At 37.9% G+C, this 16,886-nt stretch overlaps 1 protein-coding gene across 1 annotated transcript; it reads left to right on the top strand.

Annotated features, from left to right (window-relative positions):
- Positions 1–12,619: 12,619 nt before the first annotated feature.
- Positions 12,620–16,019, top strand: LOC140981654 (uncharacterized). Its single transcript, XM_073448073.1, has 3 exons — positions 12,620–14,903; positions 15,051–15,786; positions 15,926–16,019. Exons 1-3 carry the CDS (start codon positions 12,620–12,622, stop codon positions 16,017–16,019), a joined length of 3,114 nt encoding a protein of 1,037 aa, XP_073304174.1.
- The last annotated feature ends 867 nt before the right edge of the window (positions 16,020–16,886 follow it).

Raw genomic sequence — 16,886 nt, 5'->3', positions numbered from 1 at the left:
GCATAGGGATGGGTCGCGACCTTATGTGGTGTCGGGTTGGTTGTTGGCTAGACCAGGGTTCATGGCTAGGGTCTATGTTGTGTATTAGGGTCCTAAGGTAGGTCTGGTAATGGTTGTTTAGGGTCCGGTTGGGTGAAAATAGCTTTTGGAACCGTGAGTTACAAGCTTGCACACATGGGGTGTTGTTCGCGACTTAGGGCTACTTGTCTGTGTTGTTTAAGGGCTGGTCTGTGTATGGGGTTGAACGGGCTGGACCAGGCTCGTAATTTATGCCTAAAGGTCGAGTCTAGGGCTTGGTTTGGGTTTGATTCGAGTTAGAATCGATAAGAAGTTGTACGAAATGCATGAGTGCCATAGCGTCACTTTTTGGGCATCTTGTGTCCGGATTGTTTGTTGTGCATGGTACGGGGTTTAGGAATGGTACGCGGCTGGTCTAGGGCCTTGGGCAGTAGGTTAGGATGTATTTTGTGTATGGGTCGAGTCTCGAGTCGATTGGTACGTCCTAAGTAATTCTATTTAATTCGGGAGTCTTATTTGTCCGAATGCGCCTTAGGGGATGTTTTGGGTATAAATTTTTAGTATGTTAGGGTAGCACATCCAAGAACGATCCAAGGAGGTTCATGATGTTCGCAAGTATGTATGACGTGCAAAATAATTATTTTTGAGGTATTCGATTTGTTTTGTGGACAAATTATTACGGGTTTGGAAGCCGGAGAATGTATCCGAGGACCTCTCCAACCTCTTCGGAGGAATTATGTTATGTTAGGGATTGAACATCCAGTCCAAGGGCTGTGGTGATCCCTGTCGGCTCAGTAATGTGGTTTAGTTTGATCAAACGAATTATGTTATGGGCCACTTGCATTGAACATAACTCTATGCAAAATGATTTACGATTACGATTATTATGACGAGTATGAAAATATGATTTTATGAAAATATTTATGCAGAAAAGTCGCTTTATACGTAATTATGTTATATTATTCTATGTATTAGCTATGTCAAAATTGCATGAATTTTTATTACGTATTACTTGTTATTCACTGTTTATGCATGCTGAGTCATTAGACTCACTAGACTTGATCGATGCAGATGATGTAGTTGAGAAGACGGGAGGCGGTGAACAGTGAGCAGGCTCGAGCCAGTGGCAGTGTAAACACGAGGAACTTGTAGTTCACGAGAGTTTTAATTATGCACGTTTAAAAATATTTTCTCTAATTTTATGCCTTAGTATTGATGACTAGTAAGTTGAGACTTTTTATATTATGTTGGATTTTTCAAATTATGATGGATGTTTTTAACTTGAATTTTTTGTTGTGGTTTTCAAATGATAAAGGTTTAATATTAACTTTATTTTTAGTACGAGTAGTGACCGTGATTTATTTTACGAGTTATGTTTATAACAAATTATTTAATAAGAAAATTTTAAAATTTTCGTAAATATTAAAGTAGTATTATTTTAAGACACGGTTCGTCACAACCAAATTAGATCTGGGTATCAAAATCTTATTTTAATGTTGCACGTACTGAAGAAAAATATTCCCAAAAAATCTACCTGGTTTCTGGATAGTTGATGTTCAAGACATAAGACTGGCAATATCAAACTATTATCAGAATTCATTGACCACAAAAGGCCAAAAATAAGAGTAAAGCTGTGGTAAAGGTAATATTATTCATGACAAAATCATCATTAAAGTGGTCTTACTAGTTGAAAATTTGTGCTTCAATTTGATTAGCATTATCCAACTTCGTGACAATGGCTATTCAGTAGAGTTTCACAAACACACTTGCATTGTTAAATCTACAAATTGTGATATTATGTTAACCGGACTACGAGAACAAAAAACCATTAAAGTGAGATGCAATGATAATAATCTTGTTTCTTCTACATGTTCTATTGCATTGCACGGAAATAAGAACTGACTTTGGCATAAACGGCTCAGTCATTTAAATTTCAAATCTATTGTCAATCTTAACAAACAAAAACTGGTCTCACGGGTTTCCTAAGATTGATTTTACCAAAGATAAAGCTTGTTCCACACGAAAGTAAGGCAAACAGGTCAGATAAACTTTCAAGAGTAAAAGAAGTATCTCAACGACTCGATGCCTGGAACTTCTTACATGGATCTATTTGGTCAAATACATGTGATTAGCCTAGGGGAAACGAAGTACACCTTGGTATTTGTTGATGATTTTTCAAGATTTACATGGGTGATCCTCCTGAGTTCTAAAGATCAGATCATTGCTCAGCTAATCAAGCTCCTGAGGAGATTACAAACTGAGATAACCGTTGTGGTGGATAGGATCAGGAGTGACATAGGCACTAAGTTTACCAAAAGACTCCTCTCAATCTGTCTAAAAGATAATTACATCAATCACGAGTTTAAGCCGCAATATCATCTCAACAAAATGTTGTTGTTGAGAGAAAAAATAGAACACTAAAAGAGGCGGCTCAAACCATGCTAGCAGAATCTGTTCTCTCAAAGATTTTGGGTAGAAGCTGTCAACACTGCATGCTACAAATAGAACAAATCAATGATCAAGAAGAATCATGGAAAGGCTCCCTATGAGATCTGAAAACAATATCATAGTTTCGCATATTCGGTTGTAAATTCTTAATTCATACTAATGATAAGACATATATAATTGCTTTTGATGATAAATGTAATGCTGGTGTGTTTTAAGGATATTCTTCAGTTAGAAAAGTTATATAGTTTATAATTATATAACTCTAACCGTTAAAGAATCTGTGCATGTAGTTTTTTATAAATCTGCAGTCTGTAATGAAAATAGTAGCAGCAATATACATGATTTAAGTAATGCATTGGATGATGCTAATCTTGATTCTAACAGTGACCATGAGATAAATTTGAGAAGAATGATTGAAATCACTCCTGAATCAAGTCTAGTCGGCAATACAAAAGCTACTCAAAATCATGATGGTGAACAGATCGAACAGTTGAGCAATCAACAGCCAGAAATTCTTCAAATGCAGGATGATTGTTAAGAAATTATTATTACCCTGAAGTTTTGGTGATTGACAAAATCAAAACGACATCTAACTGTTTCATGAAACAGCTGCAATATTCCTTGTATAACAAGAACCATTTCAACAGTCTAGATTTCAACCGCATGGTCTTCGAGAATTTGAACTTTCAACCGGATGTCTGCTTACAGCTTGAAGAAGTTTCAACAGTTAGAAGAATTTCAACTGGATGTTCAAAGTCTTCTATTGAGTGCAATAATTGTCCCTGCTTGATAGAGCGATCCAACCATGGTGCTTGAGCTTTTGTGCGGTTTAAAATATTTGAGTTGCACTATTACCACCAGCTATAACTTTTGGTAAAGCGGTAAGCACTTGGTCCTATAATTGCTATCAAAGCCAAGGTCACAGGCTCGATTCTCATTGATTGCAAGGAATGTAATTATTGGGAGGGAGATTGTTGAGTGCAATAATTATCCCTGCTTGGTAAAGCGATCGAACAGTGGTTTTTGAGCTGCTGTGCGGTTTAAAAGATTTGAGTTGCACCATTACCACCGGTTATAGCTTTTGGTAAAGCGGTAAGCACTCGGTCCTACATCTTCAAACTGCTTCATTTAAGAGACATTCATTGCTCACTTAATGAAAGTCATTTTCTGACCGGCTCAGGACATTCAATGGTTTTGCACCGCTACAAGTCAACCATGTCCTGCACCAATCCCGATAAAGATCTGTATTTATGTCAATATCCCAGAATAGAAAGGTTGCTTAAACATCCTACAAGCTCTGAGGGAACTAACAGTTGCTAAAAAGGATGCTCAACAACAACTCTTCAAAGGAATGTGATTCAAAGCTACACAAGCAAAGATAACATTAAATGTTTGCTAAAGAACATTTAATGTAGTTGCAGCTGATAGTGACACATCATTCCAGCGATATAGATTTAATTTATTCATTTTTTCCGACCGTTGGTAAGATATCATATAAAAGAAGAGTTGAAGAATGCAGAACATAGTTCGATCATTTTAAACTTTTCAACCACGCGATTGACACACTTCTAAAGCTTGCATACTCAAAGATCTGAGCGTACTTAAAGTTCATATACTTCATCGCTCATCAAGCACGAACTCAGCAGAAAGATATCTGATCATTCAACGATCAATTTTGTGCTACTCAAAACATATGGTTTTCTTTTATCAGTAACCTTTTGGTTATTTGATTGATTGTGTTGTCTGGAAAACCGAACGTTCTTAAAATCCAGAAGTGTAAAGTGATCACTAAGAGTTCCAAAACAAGCAGTGTGATAAGTCCTGATTGGAGCAGGCTGTTGCAATAAGTTTGTAAAGCCAAAGTCTTTTAGTGGAATTCTTCCTAATTAGGAATAAGGGGTGACGTATGAGTTTTATCTCCAAACATCCATAAAAATCACGTGTATTTACTTTTCGTGAGCACTTACATTTCAAATCGCTTCTTGTTAACAAGCCAACCAACCAGTTGAAACTATCATTAGAAATTGTCAACCGTTTTTCGCACTTTTCAAGTGATTCATATTTCTAACCATTGAAGAAAAACTTCAACTGCCTAAAAACGATTGAAAAATATTTTGAAAGCAAATATTTTAAAGAGTTTATTAACCCCACTCTAAAATCTTTCTCGATCCTAACAATGATGTTGAAACAAATGAAGATCCAACGTTCAATAGCCAGGTCCAAATCTATTTGGACCAAGTCTCCGATGAAACAAAAATCATCCACTCGAGCTGGTCATTGATAACCCAACCGCTCCTCATAGAACTAGAAAACAAATGATGGATGATTTCATGTATGATGCCTTTGTTTCCCAACTTGAAATTAAGAAAAAATATATGAAGCCTTAGGTGATTCAAATTGGATAAATGCTATGCAAGAATAAATTAATCAGTTTGAGAGACGAAATGTTTGGAATCTAGTTATCCGACCGGCCAATCTACATGTTATTGGAAATAGGTGGGTCTTTAGGAATAAAATAGATGAGAGTGGATCAGTAGTAAGAAATAAAGCAAGATTAGTTGCACAAGGATATATTCAGGAAGAAAGAATAGACTTTGATGAATCATTTTGTCATGTAGCTAGACTTGAAGTCATTAAAATATTTCTTGTCTATATTGCCTTTAAAGACTTTAAGGTTTATCAAATGGATGTCAATTCAACATTTCTTAACAGTTTGAATAATGAAGAAGTTTATGTTGGAAAAGTTCCTGGATTTGTTAGTCACATTCATCCAAGCTATGTTTATAAACTAGTTAAGGCGTTATGTTTTAAAATAAGCTCCTCATACATGGTATGACACATTGTCTAAATTTTTGCTTGACCCATGACTTTTTTATTAGAACGGTTGATAAAACCCTATTCAAATTTGTTAATGGTGAACATGCGTTACTTGTTCAAGTCTATGTAGATGACAAAATTTTTTCTTCAACTAATCCGAAACTCGGAGAAATGTTTTCCAAAATGATGCTAGAAAAGTTTGAAACGAACATGATGAGAAAACTCACATTCTTCTTCGGGTTGCAAGTCAAACATATCAAAAATAGCATCTTCGTCAGCTAGACCAAGTATACAAAATATCTACTCAAAAATTTTGACATGGAGAATTGTGCAGTTTCCACTACCCAAATGAGCTCATTAATCAAGCTAAAAAAATATGAAGGGGGAATATCAGTGGGCATCACAATGTAGAGAGGCTTAGTAGGATCACTTCTATATCTGCATGCTAGCTAGCCAGATATCATGTTTTTGCCTATTTATGTGCTCGCTTTCATGCTAATTCTAAACAATCTCATTAGACTACAGCCAAAAGCATTCTTAAATATATATAAGGGTACTTCATGTGTGTGGCTCTTTGGTATCCAAAAAGCTCAAGTTTTAATCTTATTAGCTATTCAGATGCTGATTATGCAGGTTGCAAGACAGATAGAAAGAACAGTAGCGGATCATGACAACTCTTGGGAGACAGACTGATATCTTAGTTCAGTAAAAAAACAAACATCAATTGCTACATCAACGGCTAAAGCAAAATATTCATTCGCTGGTAGCTGCTATGCACAATTACTATGGATTCAACAACAATTAAGGTATTATGGAATTCGTTGAATCGCCTATCTTCTATGATTATACAAATGCAATAGCAATCACTACAATCTTGTTCTTCATTCTCGGACCAACTGTATTTATATAAGACATAATTTCATCTGAGATCATGTAATGAAGAAAGACATCGAGTGGAGTACATTTCAAAGGATCAACAAGCCGCAACCATTTTTACTAACCCACTACCCGATGCTAAATTTTCTTATCTTCACAATATTATTGGCTTAGTTGATTTAAATTAGTGCATATATTTATCAGTAATAAAATTCAAGCAGATAAAACAATTAATCAAACTAGTATAAAAACTAGTTAATTGATTATTTGTAAGCTTTTGTTCATAAATATGATCTGATGATAAAAAAATATCACAATCTAGCAGTAAGATAAGAAAAATGGATCATTGATGAAGTCGTGAATTGGTTTTTGTTTCAGTTTCCTATGTTCAATAAAATTTCAGGTGATATCTCTTTTATTATGAACTCTATATTTATAGTTGTTTTGACATTAGAGACAATTTCATATTCAGATTGGAGGAGAATAAATTTAAGTAAAAAAACTATTAAAAAAATTGAAATTAAAACCTTGCTTATTGTTTGTACCTTAGTAATTTTCGCAAAATTTCATACATTACATGCTTGAAATGTTTAAATTAGATGATGTATTAATCTATCTATAAATGTTTAAATTTTTATTTAATTAAAGTCAATCTCAATAACTTGATCACTATAAAAATATAATTTATGAAATTTCTTCTAGTGATTAACCATTGTGATAAGATAATTTATTAAAGAATATGGCGTTATAAGAGTGCCTAGAATTTTAAACTCGCACATATTTTGTGAGTGAATGGAGAGAACTGAGAAAACAGCTTTACAATCTTTATTGATCTTGAGGGAGGCTATATATTGTTTAGACCTGAAGTTTTTATTTTGAAAACACGGTTATATTCTAAAGAAAAATTTTAAGATTTCGAATATCAATTTCATTTTGAAGTGATATGATATGACTCATTTCTCTCTCATAAAAAAGAAAATTAAAAAAATTAAAACAAATGAAGAGAGAGAGAGAGATTTTTTACAAATTGAATAAATATGTGGTCAAAGAGCATAAATTCAGTTTGATTATATTTTGTTATGGATGGGAAAAAAATTAAAAGTAAATAAGAAAAAAAATAGGAATGATTAGATTTTGAACTAATAAATTTTTTATCTTTTGATTAATTTTCCTCGTTTGTCATTCTGCATTCTGTAAACCATTCATGAGTGTTAATCTGTATTCCAACTCCATGAGAGAAATCGTTCTCGTGCATTGACATTCAATAATTTCATTTCAAACATATGGATAGTTTTTATTGCATTTATATTTAAATTAATCAATGTGTTGCTTTGGTACAAATGAAATTATAGTTTTATCATGCTTAAAGTATTTTGACCACATCTTTCAAAATACTTGTTAAATGGTCACAAAATTTTACCACAAATCATATATATAACTCAATTATCTACAACTATCTCTCATTCTATGAAATAGAATTTGATTTCATAATTTTCTCTATTTATTTCTTTACTTTAATAAAATTATCATGCTAAGTATATATTCCAAGTTCTTCATTTCTTTCATAAGTAGTTAATCTTTCAAAGTGGAGATGAAAAATAAAGTTATTTGTATGATAATAAAGTAATAATCTTTAATTATATTATTTAATATTTATTTATTATTTATGTTATATTTAGTTTCTATTATTTAAGTATTTTTTATACTCTACTTATAAGTAGAAGTTTTGATTTATTGACGCTATATATTACACCAAATTCTTGGTACTACTTAAATAATAGTTTGATATTACTAACAATTTAAAGTGGTTAACTTGATTTATTATATATGAATAATATATATCATAATATTGAATTCTTGGTATCATTTAAATTTTAGTTTGTTAATACCAACCATTTAAAGTGGTTATCTTGATTTGGTGTTCACAAATATATAACTAAATAAATACTTGTTAACATTTATAAGATTGAGTATATATAATATTATAAATAGAGCATACTATATAACAATAATATAATAATTATTATTTAATATATTTGAACTATTTTATCAAGTGAATTCCATTTATGTGCTTTGATTCTAATCTTTATTGAAATACCAAGAGTAGATCTTCTAATCTCGATTATTTAATTTATGATTTGAAAATTTAAAATTCATCCTCCAAAAAATCAAATAATTAAAACTAAAAAAAAACAACGTAGTGGACTTGTAATTATCTTAGCTTCCATGTCGATATGATATTCGAACTTACTTAATTATACTACTTGCAGACAACTTGCTCTTGGGAGTGCAACAATCAAAGTTGTGGCAAGCTATCCATCAACGAGAGTTTATTTAAATGGAACTCAAGGAAAATATTTGATGCTATGGTATAGCAAATAGAAAGAACTTTGTGGCTTGTAGCCCGACCGCCAAGGATGAAGCAACTATCATAAGCCAACTTGAAATGGATGCAATTTGATGGCCTGTGAATGTAAAGGTGAAACGACAAGAGTATGAGCTGCCAGAGACTGAAAAAAGAGACATTTATTGTGTCAGATAGAGTCAGGCTGGTTCGCACTCAGAGGCTGAAAAAAAGAGATTTATTGTGTCGGATAAAATCAGGCTGGTTCGCAGCCAAACTGTGTCGGATTGAAGAAGTGCAGCAACCAGGCTCTGTTAATATACAACATTCAGTTTCAGAACCTGATTTCACAAAAGGATCAATAGTTCAATTGTTCGAGATACCCACCAACGTGGAAGAACTCCCTCAAATTTGTACTGCAGAGGAATCTACAATTCAGACATTTGGCCAAAAGGACCGATTTGAACCTTGAATACATAAGCCCCATCTTCCCCACCACAGAAGATGCAGAAAGAAGATCTCCCAAAGATTGCTCTTCTCTATGAATTAAGTGGTGAAGTTACTGTCCCGGTTTGACTTCAATCAAAGCAAGATGGATCCAACTTCTCCAATGATTGAAGAATTTACTAGTAAGGAAGGGAACATTATGCTGATGAAGAACTAAACATGGAATCATCGCCAAAAACTATAGCTGGTGAACAGAAAACTGAAGACCCCATTGCTTCACCTAAAAATATGTCCGGCAAAGAGATTGTTATCTTGCCAAAACAACTTGAACTGTCCAACAGGGACCTAGTGGCATGGAAGATGTAGCTAAACAACGACTTGAAGATTTGCAAATTCTATCCGTTGACTAAACCACTGATCCTCAAGAAGAAAGCTCTTTTATTCCTCTCCTCCATCAGTTATAGTTTCAATAAAGCTCTCCCGTCCTTGAAGAAGATTATTATTGTGATCTCAAAGTAAATATATTCTCCGAGTTTGACGATAATTCTTCCAAAGTTCTACTCGATCAAGTTCAAACACAAATCAAAAATCTCTTCAAAACATTCAACAATGTCAAGATCAAGAAGTTTTCTCATATTGTTGCTTTTAACAACTTTCAGAGATATTTTCTACGTGATTTTGTTTTCTAGAGAATAACTTCAAGATATTAACCATTGAGCAAGACGTAGCCAAGTGCTAGACTGAAACTTTGGGAGTAACTTTATCAGGTCAAATAATCTGATCCCAACTGCATGTGGAAGCCTGTCTCGATCATATTCAAACCATTATTGGCAGCCAGCTGCAAGAAGCTCTTAATCATATGCACGTGGTGATGTCAAATATGGGAAGTAGTGGATTACAAGAAGCTTAAAGAGAAAAAGCAGCAAGACGAAAGGGCTAAGTACGAAGAGTCTAAGCTCAATGATGAAAGAAGGAAATTGGAAGAAGAAGAAGAAAGAGGAGGAGGAGGAGGAAGAGATTAAGAAATAAGAAGAGGTGGTGATAACAGATGTTTAGGCCATAGAAGATAGAATTATTATATTGATGTGATAGGATTTTTGTTTAAAATTTTATGCACTTGTATAATCTTAATGAAATTCATCTTATTTAAATCATTGCAAATTTTACTCCATGTCACTATTAGAAAAATCGGATTTTACTTCGACAGGCGTTACTTCGGCAATAATAAATTACGAAGTAATACATTACCAATAACTTCAGTAATAACACAAGCGAAGTAAAATAATATATTTTACTTGTAAAACCCGGGATTTTGTAATATCGTGATCATATCAGTTTAATATCAGGTTAAGAATTTCGAGAACCTCCTCTTGTCTCCATAGGAATTTTCGAGCACAGCGAAGCGCTGCCGCCGTCTAGCCGCCGAAGAGGAATTTTCGAAAATTCCTGTGCAAGCAACCCTAATTATTCACGTAATTTTTGCATCAAGAATTTAAGGTAAGTGGGCAAATTTTTAAAGTTCTAAATTTTTGGGTTATGTGTTTTTCTTTTAAAGAAAAAAAAATGCGGTCGAACACCGTCTACGTTTTTTTTAAATCTTGTTACGTTTTTGTGAGACACTGTGAGGATTCCCTGAAAATGGGTGGAATTCCAACATATGGCCCTTAACAGTGGGATAGAACTGTTTTACGGCCTCGCCCCCTTAGAGGATTAAAACTTAGGGACTGACGTCAGTAAACCATGAAAGGTGAAAAATTGCAGTGTTAAAAATTATGAAAAGCATGCTGTAAATATACGTTATTTCGAAAATATGAAATTTTTATGTGGTGTTCGATAATTCCCCCATTTACTGAGTATTCCCAAAATACTCACCCCTTACAACCTTTCCCAGATAAATCCGAAGAGCAGGTAGAAGAAGAAGAATCAGAACAGTTTTGGGGATGGTGATTAGTGGACATGATTATTTTTTTTTTTGAATTTTAGAAATTTAAAATTTTAGATTAGACGTTCCGCAAATTTATTTTATTTCAGTTGTAAAGACAGTTGTTTTTTTGAGGAATTATGAATAATAAACTGGTTTTCGGTTTATACTATGCTACGAGGCTGGTTGTTTCAATTGTGTGATTGTTAAACAACGCCGGTGTCAAATCCCGAGTTTCGGGGCGTGACATTTTAGTGGTATCAGAGCCGCCAGGTTCATAATCCGAGTAGGAAAAATCGAATTTTCAAAAAAAATATATATATATATTTTCGGAAAAAATCGGCCAAACAGGGCCTTACGCGCGCCGCGTTTCCTCCGATTCCGGCCGCCTCCGGTAACCTTTCTTCGATCGTCGACCAGTTCCCGAACCGCCTCGATGAGACGAAGAAAAGCCCTCAAACAATTTTAGATTTCGTGTTCGTGTGAAACCGGATTTCAGATCTACGAAATTGGCATATGAACCCTAACCCGAAAAGTATTTCGTCCAATTACCCTACCAATCCTACTCCGATTTTCAATTAAATTTACCCAAACAATATACGATGCATGGGTAACTTTTCTCAACAATCAATTTCAGGATCGGATTAACCAATCGGAAACGCCCAAATTCAAGTGAGTCCGTCGATTTTGAGCGAGTTCCGGCCAAATTAAGTAGTTTTCCGACCGATTCTGGCCGTGCCACCACCGGTTCCGTGACCCTCACCCCGTCGCCGTCCTACTCGTTTGCTCCGACCATACTCCGGCGAGTCAACCCGGCGAGTCAACTCGGCCGAGTCAGCGAGTCGACCCGCCAGCGAAATGTCTCCCCAATTCCGCACTCGTGCCCAAGCTGCAATCCACATGAAGCAGCTAGCCATTGATAATCAGTCGCGCCTGATAAAGCGCCTTAGAGCCAGACTAGGTGAGAGAAGACGGGAGAATGCGATCTTAGCCACAGAGAAGGAGGTAATACGAACCCAGCTTAACAACGCTATCTACCAGGGAGAGTTGGTAAGAGGAGATAACATGGACTTGAGGGATGGCATAGAACACGGCTTGCATCGAGAGAGAAAGCTGCACGAAGACATCGACCGATACCAAAAAGAATTAGAAGAAGAAAAACAGCAAAATGCCAGGAGCAAAAAGAGACTGGAGAATTTAAGTGAGGCTATAAACAGCATTTCAAAGGTGAACCATCATCTGGCTCAACAGGGTGAGATACTGAAGAACAAGATCAAGCAGAATAAGAGGGATTACGAACTGCGCCACCAGCTTACCATTGATATGTTGGACGAGGCAGAGGCAGACGTTCAGGGATGGAAGACACAAGTGGCCCAGCTTAATGCAGAGAATGCCCATCTCACTCATATGGTAGAGCTACTTCAGGAAGGAGAGCCGGAGGAAGAACCGGAAGAGGAAGAGCCGATAGAGATTGAGGAGCCTATAGCAGCCATTGGGGATGGAGAGATAGAGGATTAGGCTAGGATGTCCTAGTGATTTTGTTCTAGGAGTTATTTTACTTTTCCGTTGTTGCTATTTTATTCAGTACGACTTTTAATTCTTTTAGATTGGTCATGTTCATTTTAGTTCTTTTGAGAAATCAATAAAAATTTGCTTTATTCGATTCATTGATTTCAATTTATTTCCGCACAATCTATTGCATGAACTCTACTCGTTCAATAAATTCTTAGAACTCGTAATTGTAGGAAATGGCCGGCAGACCCCCGAGACAGAATCGCAACCCGCGTTATGCTAATACTGACCGTGAAGGCGGACAGGAGAACGAGCAAGGAAATGGACCCCCGCCTGCAATCAACTTAAGCCGAACTGATCTTATGGCCATAGCCACCATTGTAGCGACAACACTGCAAGGATGGGGAAATCAGAACGCTAATCAGCCACCACCACCTCCACCACCAAATGGAATCAAGTTCCACTATGAATCACTCCGCAAGAATCGGTGTCCAACCTTCAGTGGAGCTGCAGACCCTGAGGTCAGCCAGAGCTGGCTGAAAAGTGTAGAGACTCAACACCGCCTATTAGAAGTTCCCGAGGCACTGAAAGTGGACGTGACTGTGCCGTTCCTAGAAGATAAAGCAGGAAAATGGTGGGAAGCAATTTCACCAGCCATGACAGCTGCAGGACCAATGACTTGGCAGCGATTTCGAGAAGCCTTTCTGAAACAGTATTATCCAGCCGAAGTCAGACTGCAAAAACTGAGTGAGTTTGAAAACTTCACTCAAACTCCGGATATGTCAGTCGTGGAATACACTTCCCAGTTTAATGCTCTTGGATCTTATGCTCCGGCAATCATGGCGGACGAAGTTTTGAAACTGCACCGTTTTAAAAAAGGATTGAACAGCAGGATCCAATCAGCCCTAGCAGTCTACCAACCCGCTAATTTTTCAGATCTAATGGGTGCAGCTATCCGAGCCGAAACTGACATCCAGCGCAGAGAGAAGGAATTTAAGAACAAAAGGCCCATGAATAATCAGCCCTCACGCAGTAATCAGACTTTCAAGAAGCCTAACCAGTCCGGTGGACCATCAAAAGGACCTTCGCCTACCTCAAGCTACCAGGATATTAAGCCTTGCCCAACTTGTCACTTACGACACCTGGGAGAATGCCGAAGAAACAGTGGAGTATGCTTCGGATGTGGGAAAGCGGGACACCGAATTGCCGAATGTCCTACTGCCGCCAACCAAGCAGCCGGGCCCAACAAGGGAACAGGGCCAAATACAGGAGCTAACCCTAACAAGCCAAAAGAAGGCAAGCCTAATGCCAGGGTCTTTGCTATGACTCAAGAAGAGGCCGACGACGCCACTGAAGTCGTGTCAGGTACCATTCTTATTCAAAAAGTGCCTGCTTATGCGTTATTTGATTGTGGTGCCACGCATTCATTTGTATCTAAGAGACTCGCTAAGAAACTAGGACTTAAGCCCGAATTATTAGCCGAACCTTTTCGAATAGCCACACCTACAAATAAGGCCATCGAAACTCACGAGATCCACAGAAACTGTTTGATCAGTATCGGTAATCAGAAATTCAGCACAGACTTAATACAAATAGTCATGGCCGACTTCGACATCATCCTAGGGATGGATTGGTTAGCCAAAAACAATGCAATAGTGGACTGTAAAGGGAAGAGAGTTAAACTCCGAACCCCGAATCAGGAAGAGATCGTGTATCATGGTAAATCCAAGGAACGGAAATCACTCCTTTCCGCTTCCCAAGCATGGAAGGCAATGAAATCCGGAGAAGATATCTACCTAGCAATGGTTAGCGAAGTGCAAGGAGAGGCCGAACTAAAGATAGAAGACATCCCAATAGTATGTGAGTTCCCGGATGTTTTTCCAGAAGAACTCCCAGGGATAGTCCCGGACCGCGAAGTGGAGTTCGAAATCAATCTAGTTCCTGGTGCAGCTCCAATTTCTAAAGCACCTTACAGGATGGCGCCAGCTGAACTCAAGGAGCTAAAAGAGCAACTCCAAGAATTGCTGGACAAAAAGCAAATTCGACCTAGTGTTTCCCCATGGGGAGCACCAGTACTTTTTGTAAAGAAGAAAGATGGGAGTATGAGGTTGTGCATCGACTATAGAGAACTAAACAAGATCACTGTCAAGAACAAGTACCCCCTCCCGAGGATTGACGACCTATTTGATCAGCTTAAAGGAGCCGCAGTCTTTTCGAAACTGGATCTGAGGACGGGATACCACCAACTGAAGGTCAGGGCGGAAGATATCCACAAAACAGCTTTTCGGACAAGATATGGACATTATGAGTTCACAGTGATGCCTTTCGGGCTGACCAACGCACCTGCAGCCTTCATGGACCTAATGAACAGAGTTTTCAAACCATTCCTGGATCAGTTCATAGTAGTATTTATTGACGACATTCTCGTCTACTCTTCCAACGAGCGAGATCACGAAGAGCATCTGCGCATTGCACTTCAGACTTTGAGAGAAAAGGAGCTCTATGCTAAGTTTAAGAAATGTGAGTTCTGGCTAAAGAGTGTATCCTTCTTAGGACACGTAATCTCTGAAGCAGGAGTATCAGTGGATCCCAGGAAAGTCGAGGCAATTACAGAGTGGCCGAAACCTAAGAACGCCACCGACATCAGGAGCTTTCTTGGACTAGCAGGTTATTACAGGAAGTTCGTCGAAGGTTTTTCTTCGATCGCCATACCACTGACGAAACTCACTCAGAAGAATTCCAAGTTCGTCTGGGACGAAGGTTGCGAGAAAAGTTTTCAGACATTAAAAGAAAAGCTCGCATCCACGCCAGTACTAATCTTACCCACAGAAGATAAAGAATTCACCATCTACAGTGACGCATCCAAGGAAGGTCTGGGATGCGTGCTCATGCAAGAGGGAAGAGTGATCGCCTACGCATCGAGGCAGTTGAAACAGCACGAGCAAAACTACCCTACGCATGATCTGGAGCTAGCAGCAGTCGTGTTTGCCTTAAAAATATGGAGACACTATCTCTATGGCGCCAAGTGCGAAATTTTCACAGATCACCAGAGCCTTAAATACCTATTCACCCAAAAGGAACTTAACATGAGGCAAAGACGGTGGATCGAACTTCTGAAGGATTACGATCTGACTATCAGTTACCACCCGGGTAAAGCAAACAAGGTGGCCGATGCTCTGAGTCGGAAAAATGAGAGCAAGATCACCCTGGCCTCACTCTCCGCGAGGCCATGTCTGCAAGAGACTGTAAAGTTAAACCAGGACCGAGACCCTGAGCTAACGAAACTCAAGGGACAGGTCGGAAGTGGGAAGTTTCAGGATCTACAAATTGATGACGGAGGAGTCTTATGGATGAAAGGACGACTGTGTGTACCAGACAGCGATAACCTTCGCCAAGAAATACTGTCAGAAGCACACAAGTCCAAATTTTCAGTCCACCCAGGGAGTACAAAAATGTACAGAGATCTTAAGAGCAATTTTTGGTGGAATGGAATGAAAAGAGACGTGGCAGAATTTGTCGCTAAATGCCAAGTGTGTCAACAGGTCAAAGCAGAGCACCAATGACCTGGAGGATTATTGCAACCCCTGGAAATACCTGAATGGAAATGGGAACATATCTCCATGGACTTTGTGGTAGGGTTACCAAAGTCAAGGCAAAGGCAGGACGGAATATGGGTAATCGTAGATAGACTTACAAAATCCGCACACTTCCTACCCGTCCATATGAACTACAATCTGGACAAGTTGGCCACAATGTATATGGATAATATTGTACGAATTCACGGAGTACCAGTGAGCATCCTGTCGGACAGAGACCCAAGGTTCGTCTCACGATTTTGGAATAGCTTCCAAGGAGCCATGGGAACAAAAGTGACACTTAGTACGGCCTATCATCCACAAACCGATGGCCAAACCGAGAGGACAATTCAAACTTTGGAAGATATGCTGCGAGCCTGCGCTCTAGAATTCAGTAGCAATTGGAGCAATCACCTACCATTGATCGAGTTTGCTTATAATAACAGCTATCACAGCAGTATTGGGATGGCTCCATACGAAGCTCTGTATGGGAGGAAATTCCGATCATCATTATATTGGGATGAAGTGGGAGAAAAAGCAATAGTAGGACCCGAACTCATACAGACAACAATAGACAAGGTTACAGTAGTCCGAGAGAAACTAAAGGCAGCTCAAGATCGACAAAAGAGTTGGGCAGACCTGAAAAGAAGGCCAGTGGAATTCAATATTGGCGAGAAGGCCTACGTAAAAGTCTCGCCTATGAAAGGAGTGGTCCGATTCAGTAAAGCTAGGAAGCTGAACCCTCGTTATGTGGGACCCTTTGAAATTTTGGAAAAAGTGGGCACGCTAGCATACAGATTGGCACTGCCACCAAACATGTCTAGAATACACAACGTGTTCCACGTGTCTCAACTACGGAAATACATCTCGGACCCAAGTCACGTGTTGGAAGCAGAACCACTCATGATCGAAAGTAACTTGGGAGAAG

This window comes from Primulina huaijiensis, chromosome 7 (genome assembly GCF_012295235.1).
Source record: "Primulina huaijiensis isolate GDHJ02 chromosome 7, ASM1229523v2, whole genome shotgun sequence".
In the NCBI taxonomy this organism is placed as follows: domain Eukaryota; kingdom Viridiplantae; phylum Streptophyta; class Magnoliopsida; order Lamiales; family Gesneriaceae; genus Primulina; species Primulina huaijiensis.
The sequence above is the reverse complement of the archived record's forward strand: the minus strand, read 5'-3'. Positions and strand labels throughout refer to the sequence as shown.

Coding starts and splice junctions, on each gene's coding strand:
- LOC140981654 (XM_073448073.1), top strand. CDS start 12,620: ATGGCCGGCAGACCCCCGAGACAGAATCGCAACCCGCGTTATGCTAAT. Junction 14,904..15,050: donor CTATGCTAAGTTTAAGAAAT/GTGAGTTCTGGC, acceptor TTGGACTAGCAG/GTTATTACAGGAAGTTCGTC. Junction 15,787..15,925: donor AACCTTCGCCAAGAAATACT/GTCAGAAGCACA, acceptor GTGTGTCAACAG/GTCAAAGCAGAGCACCAATG.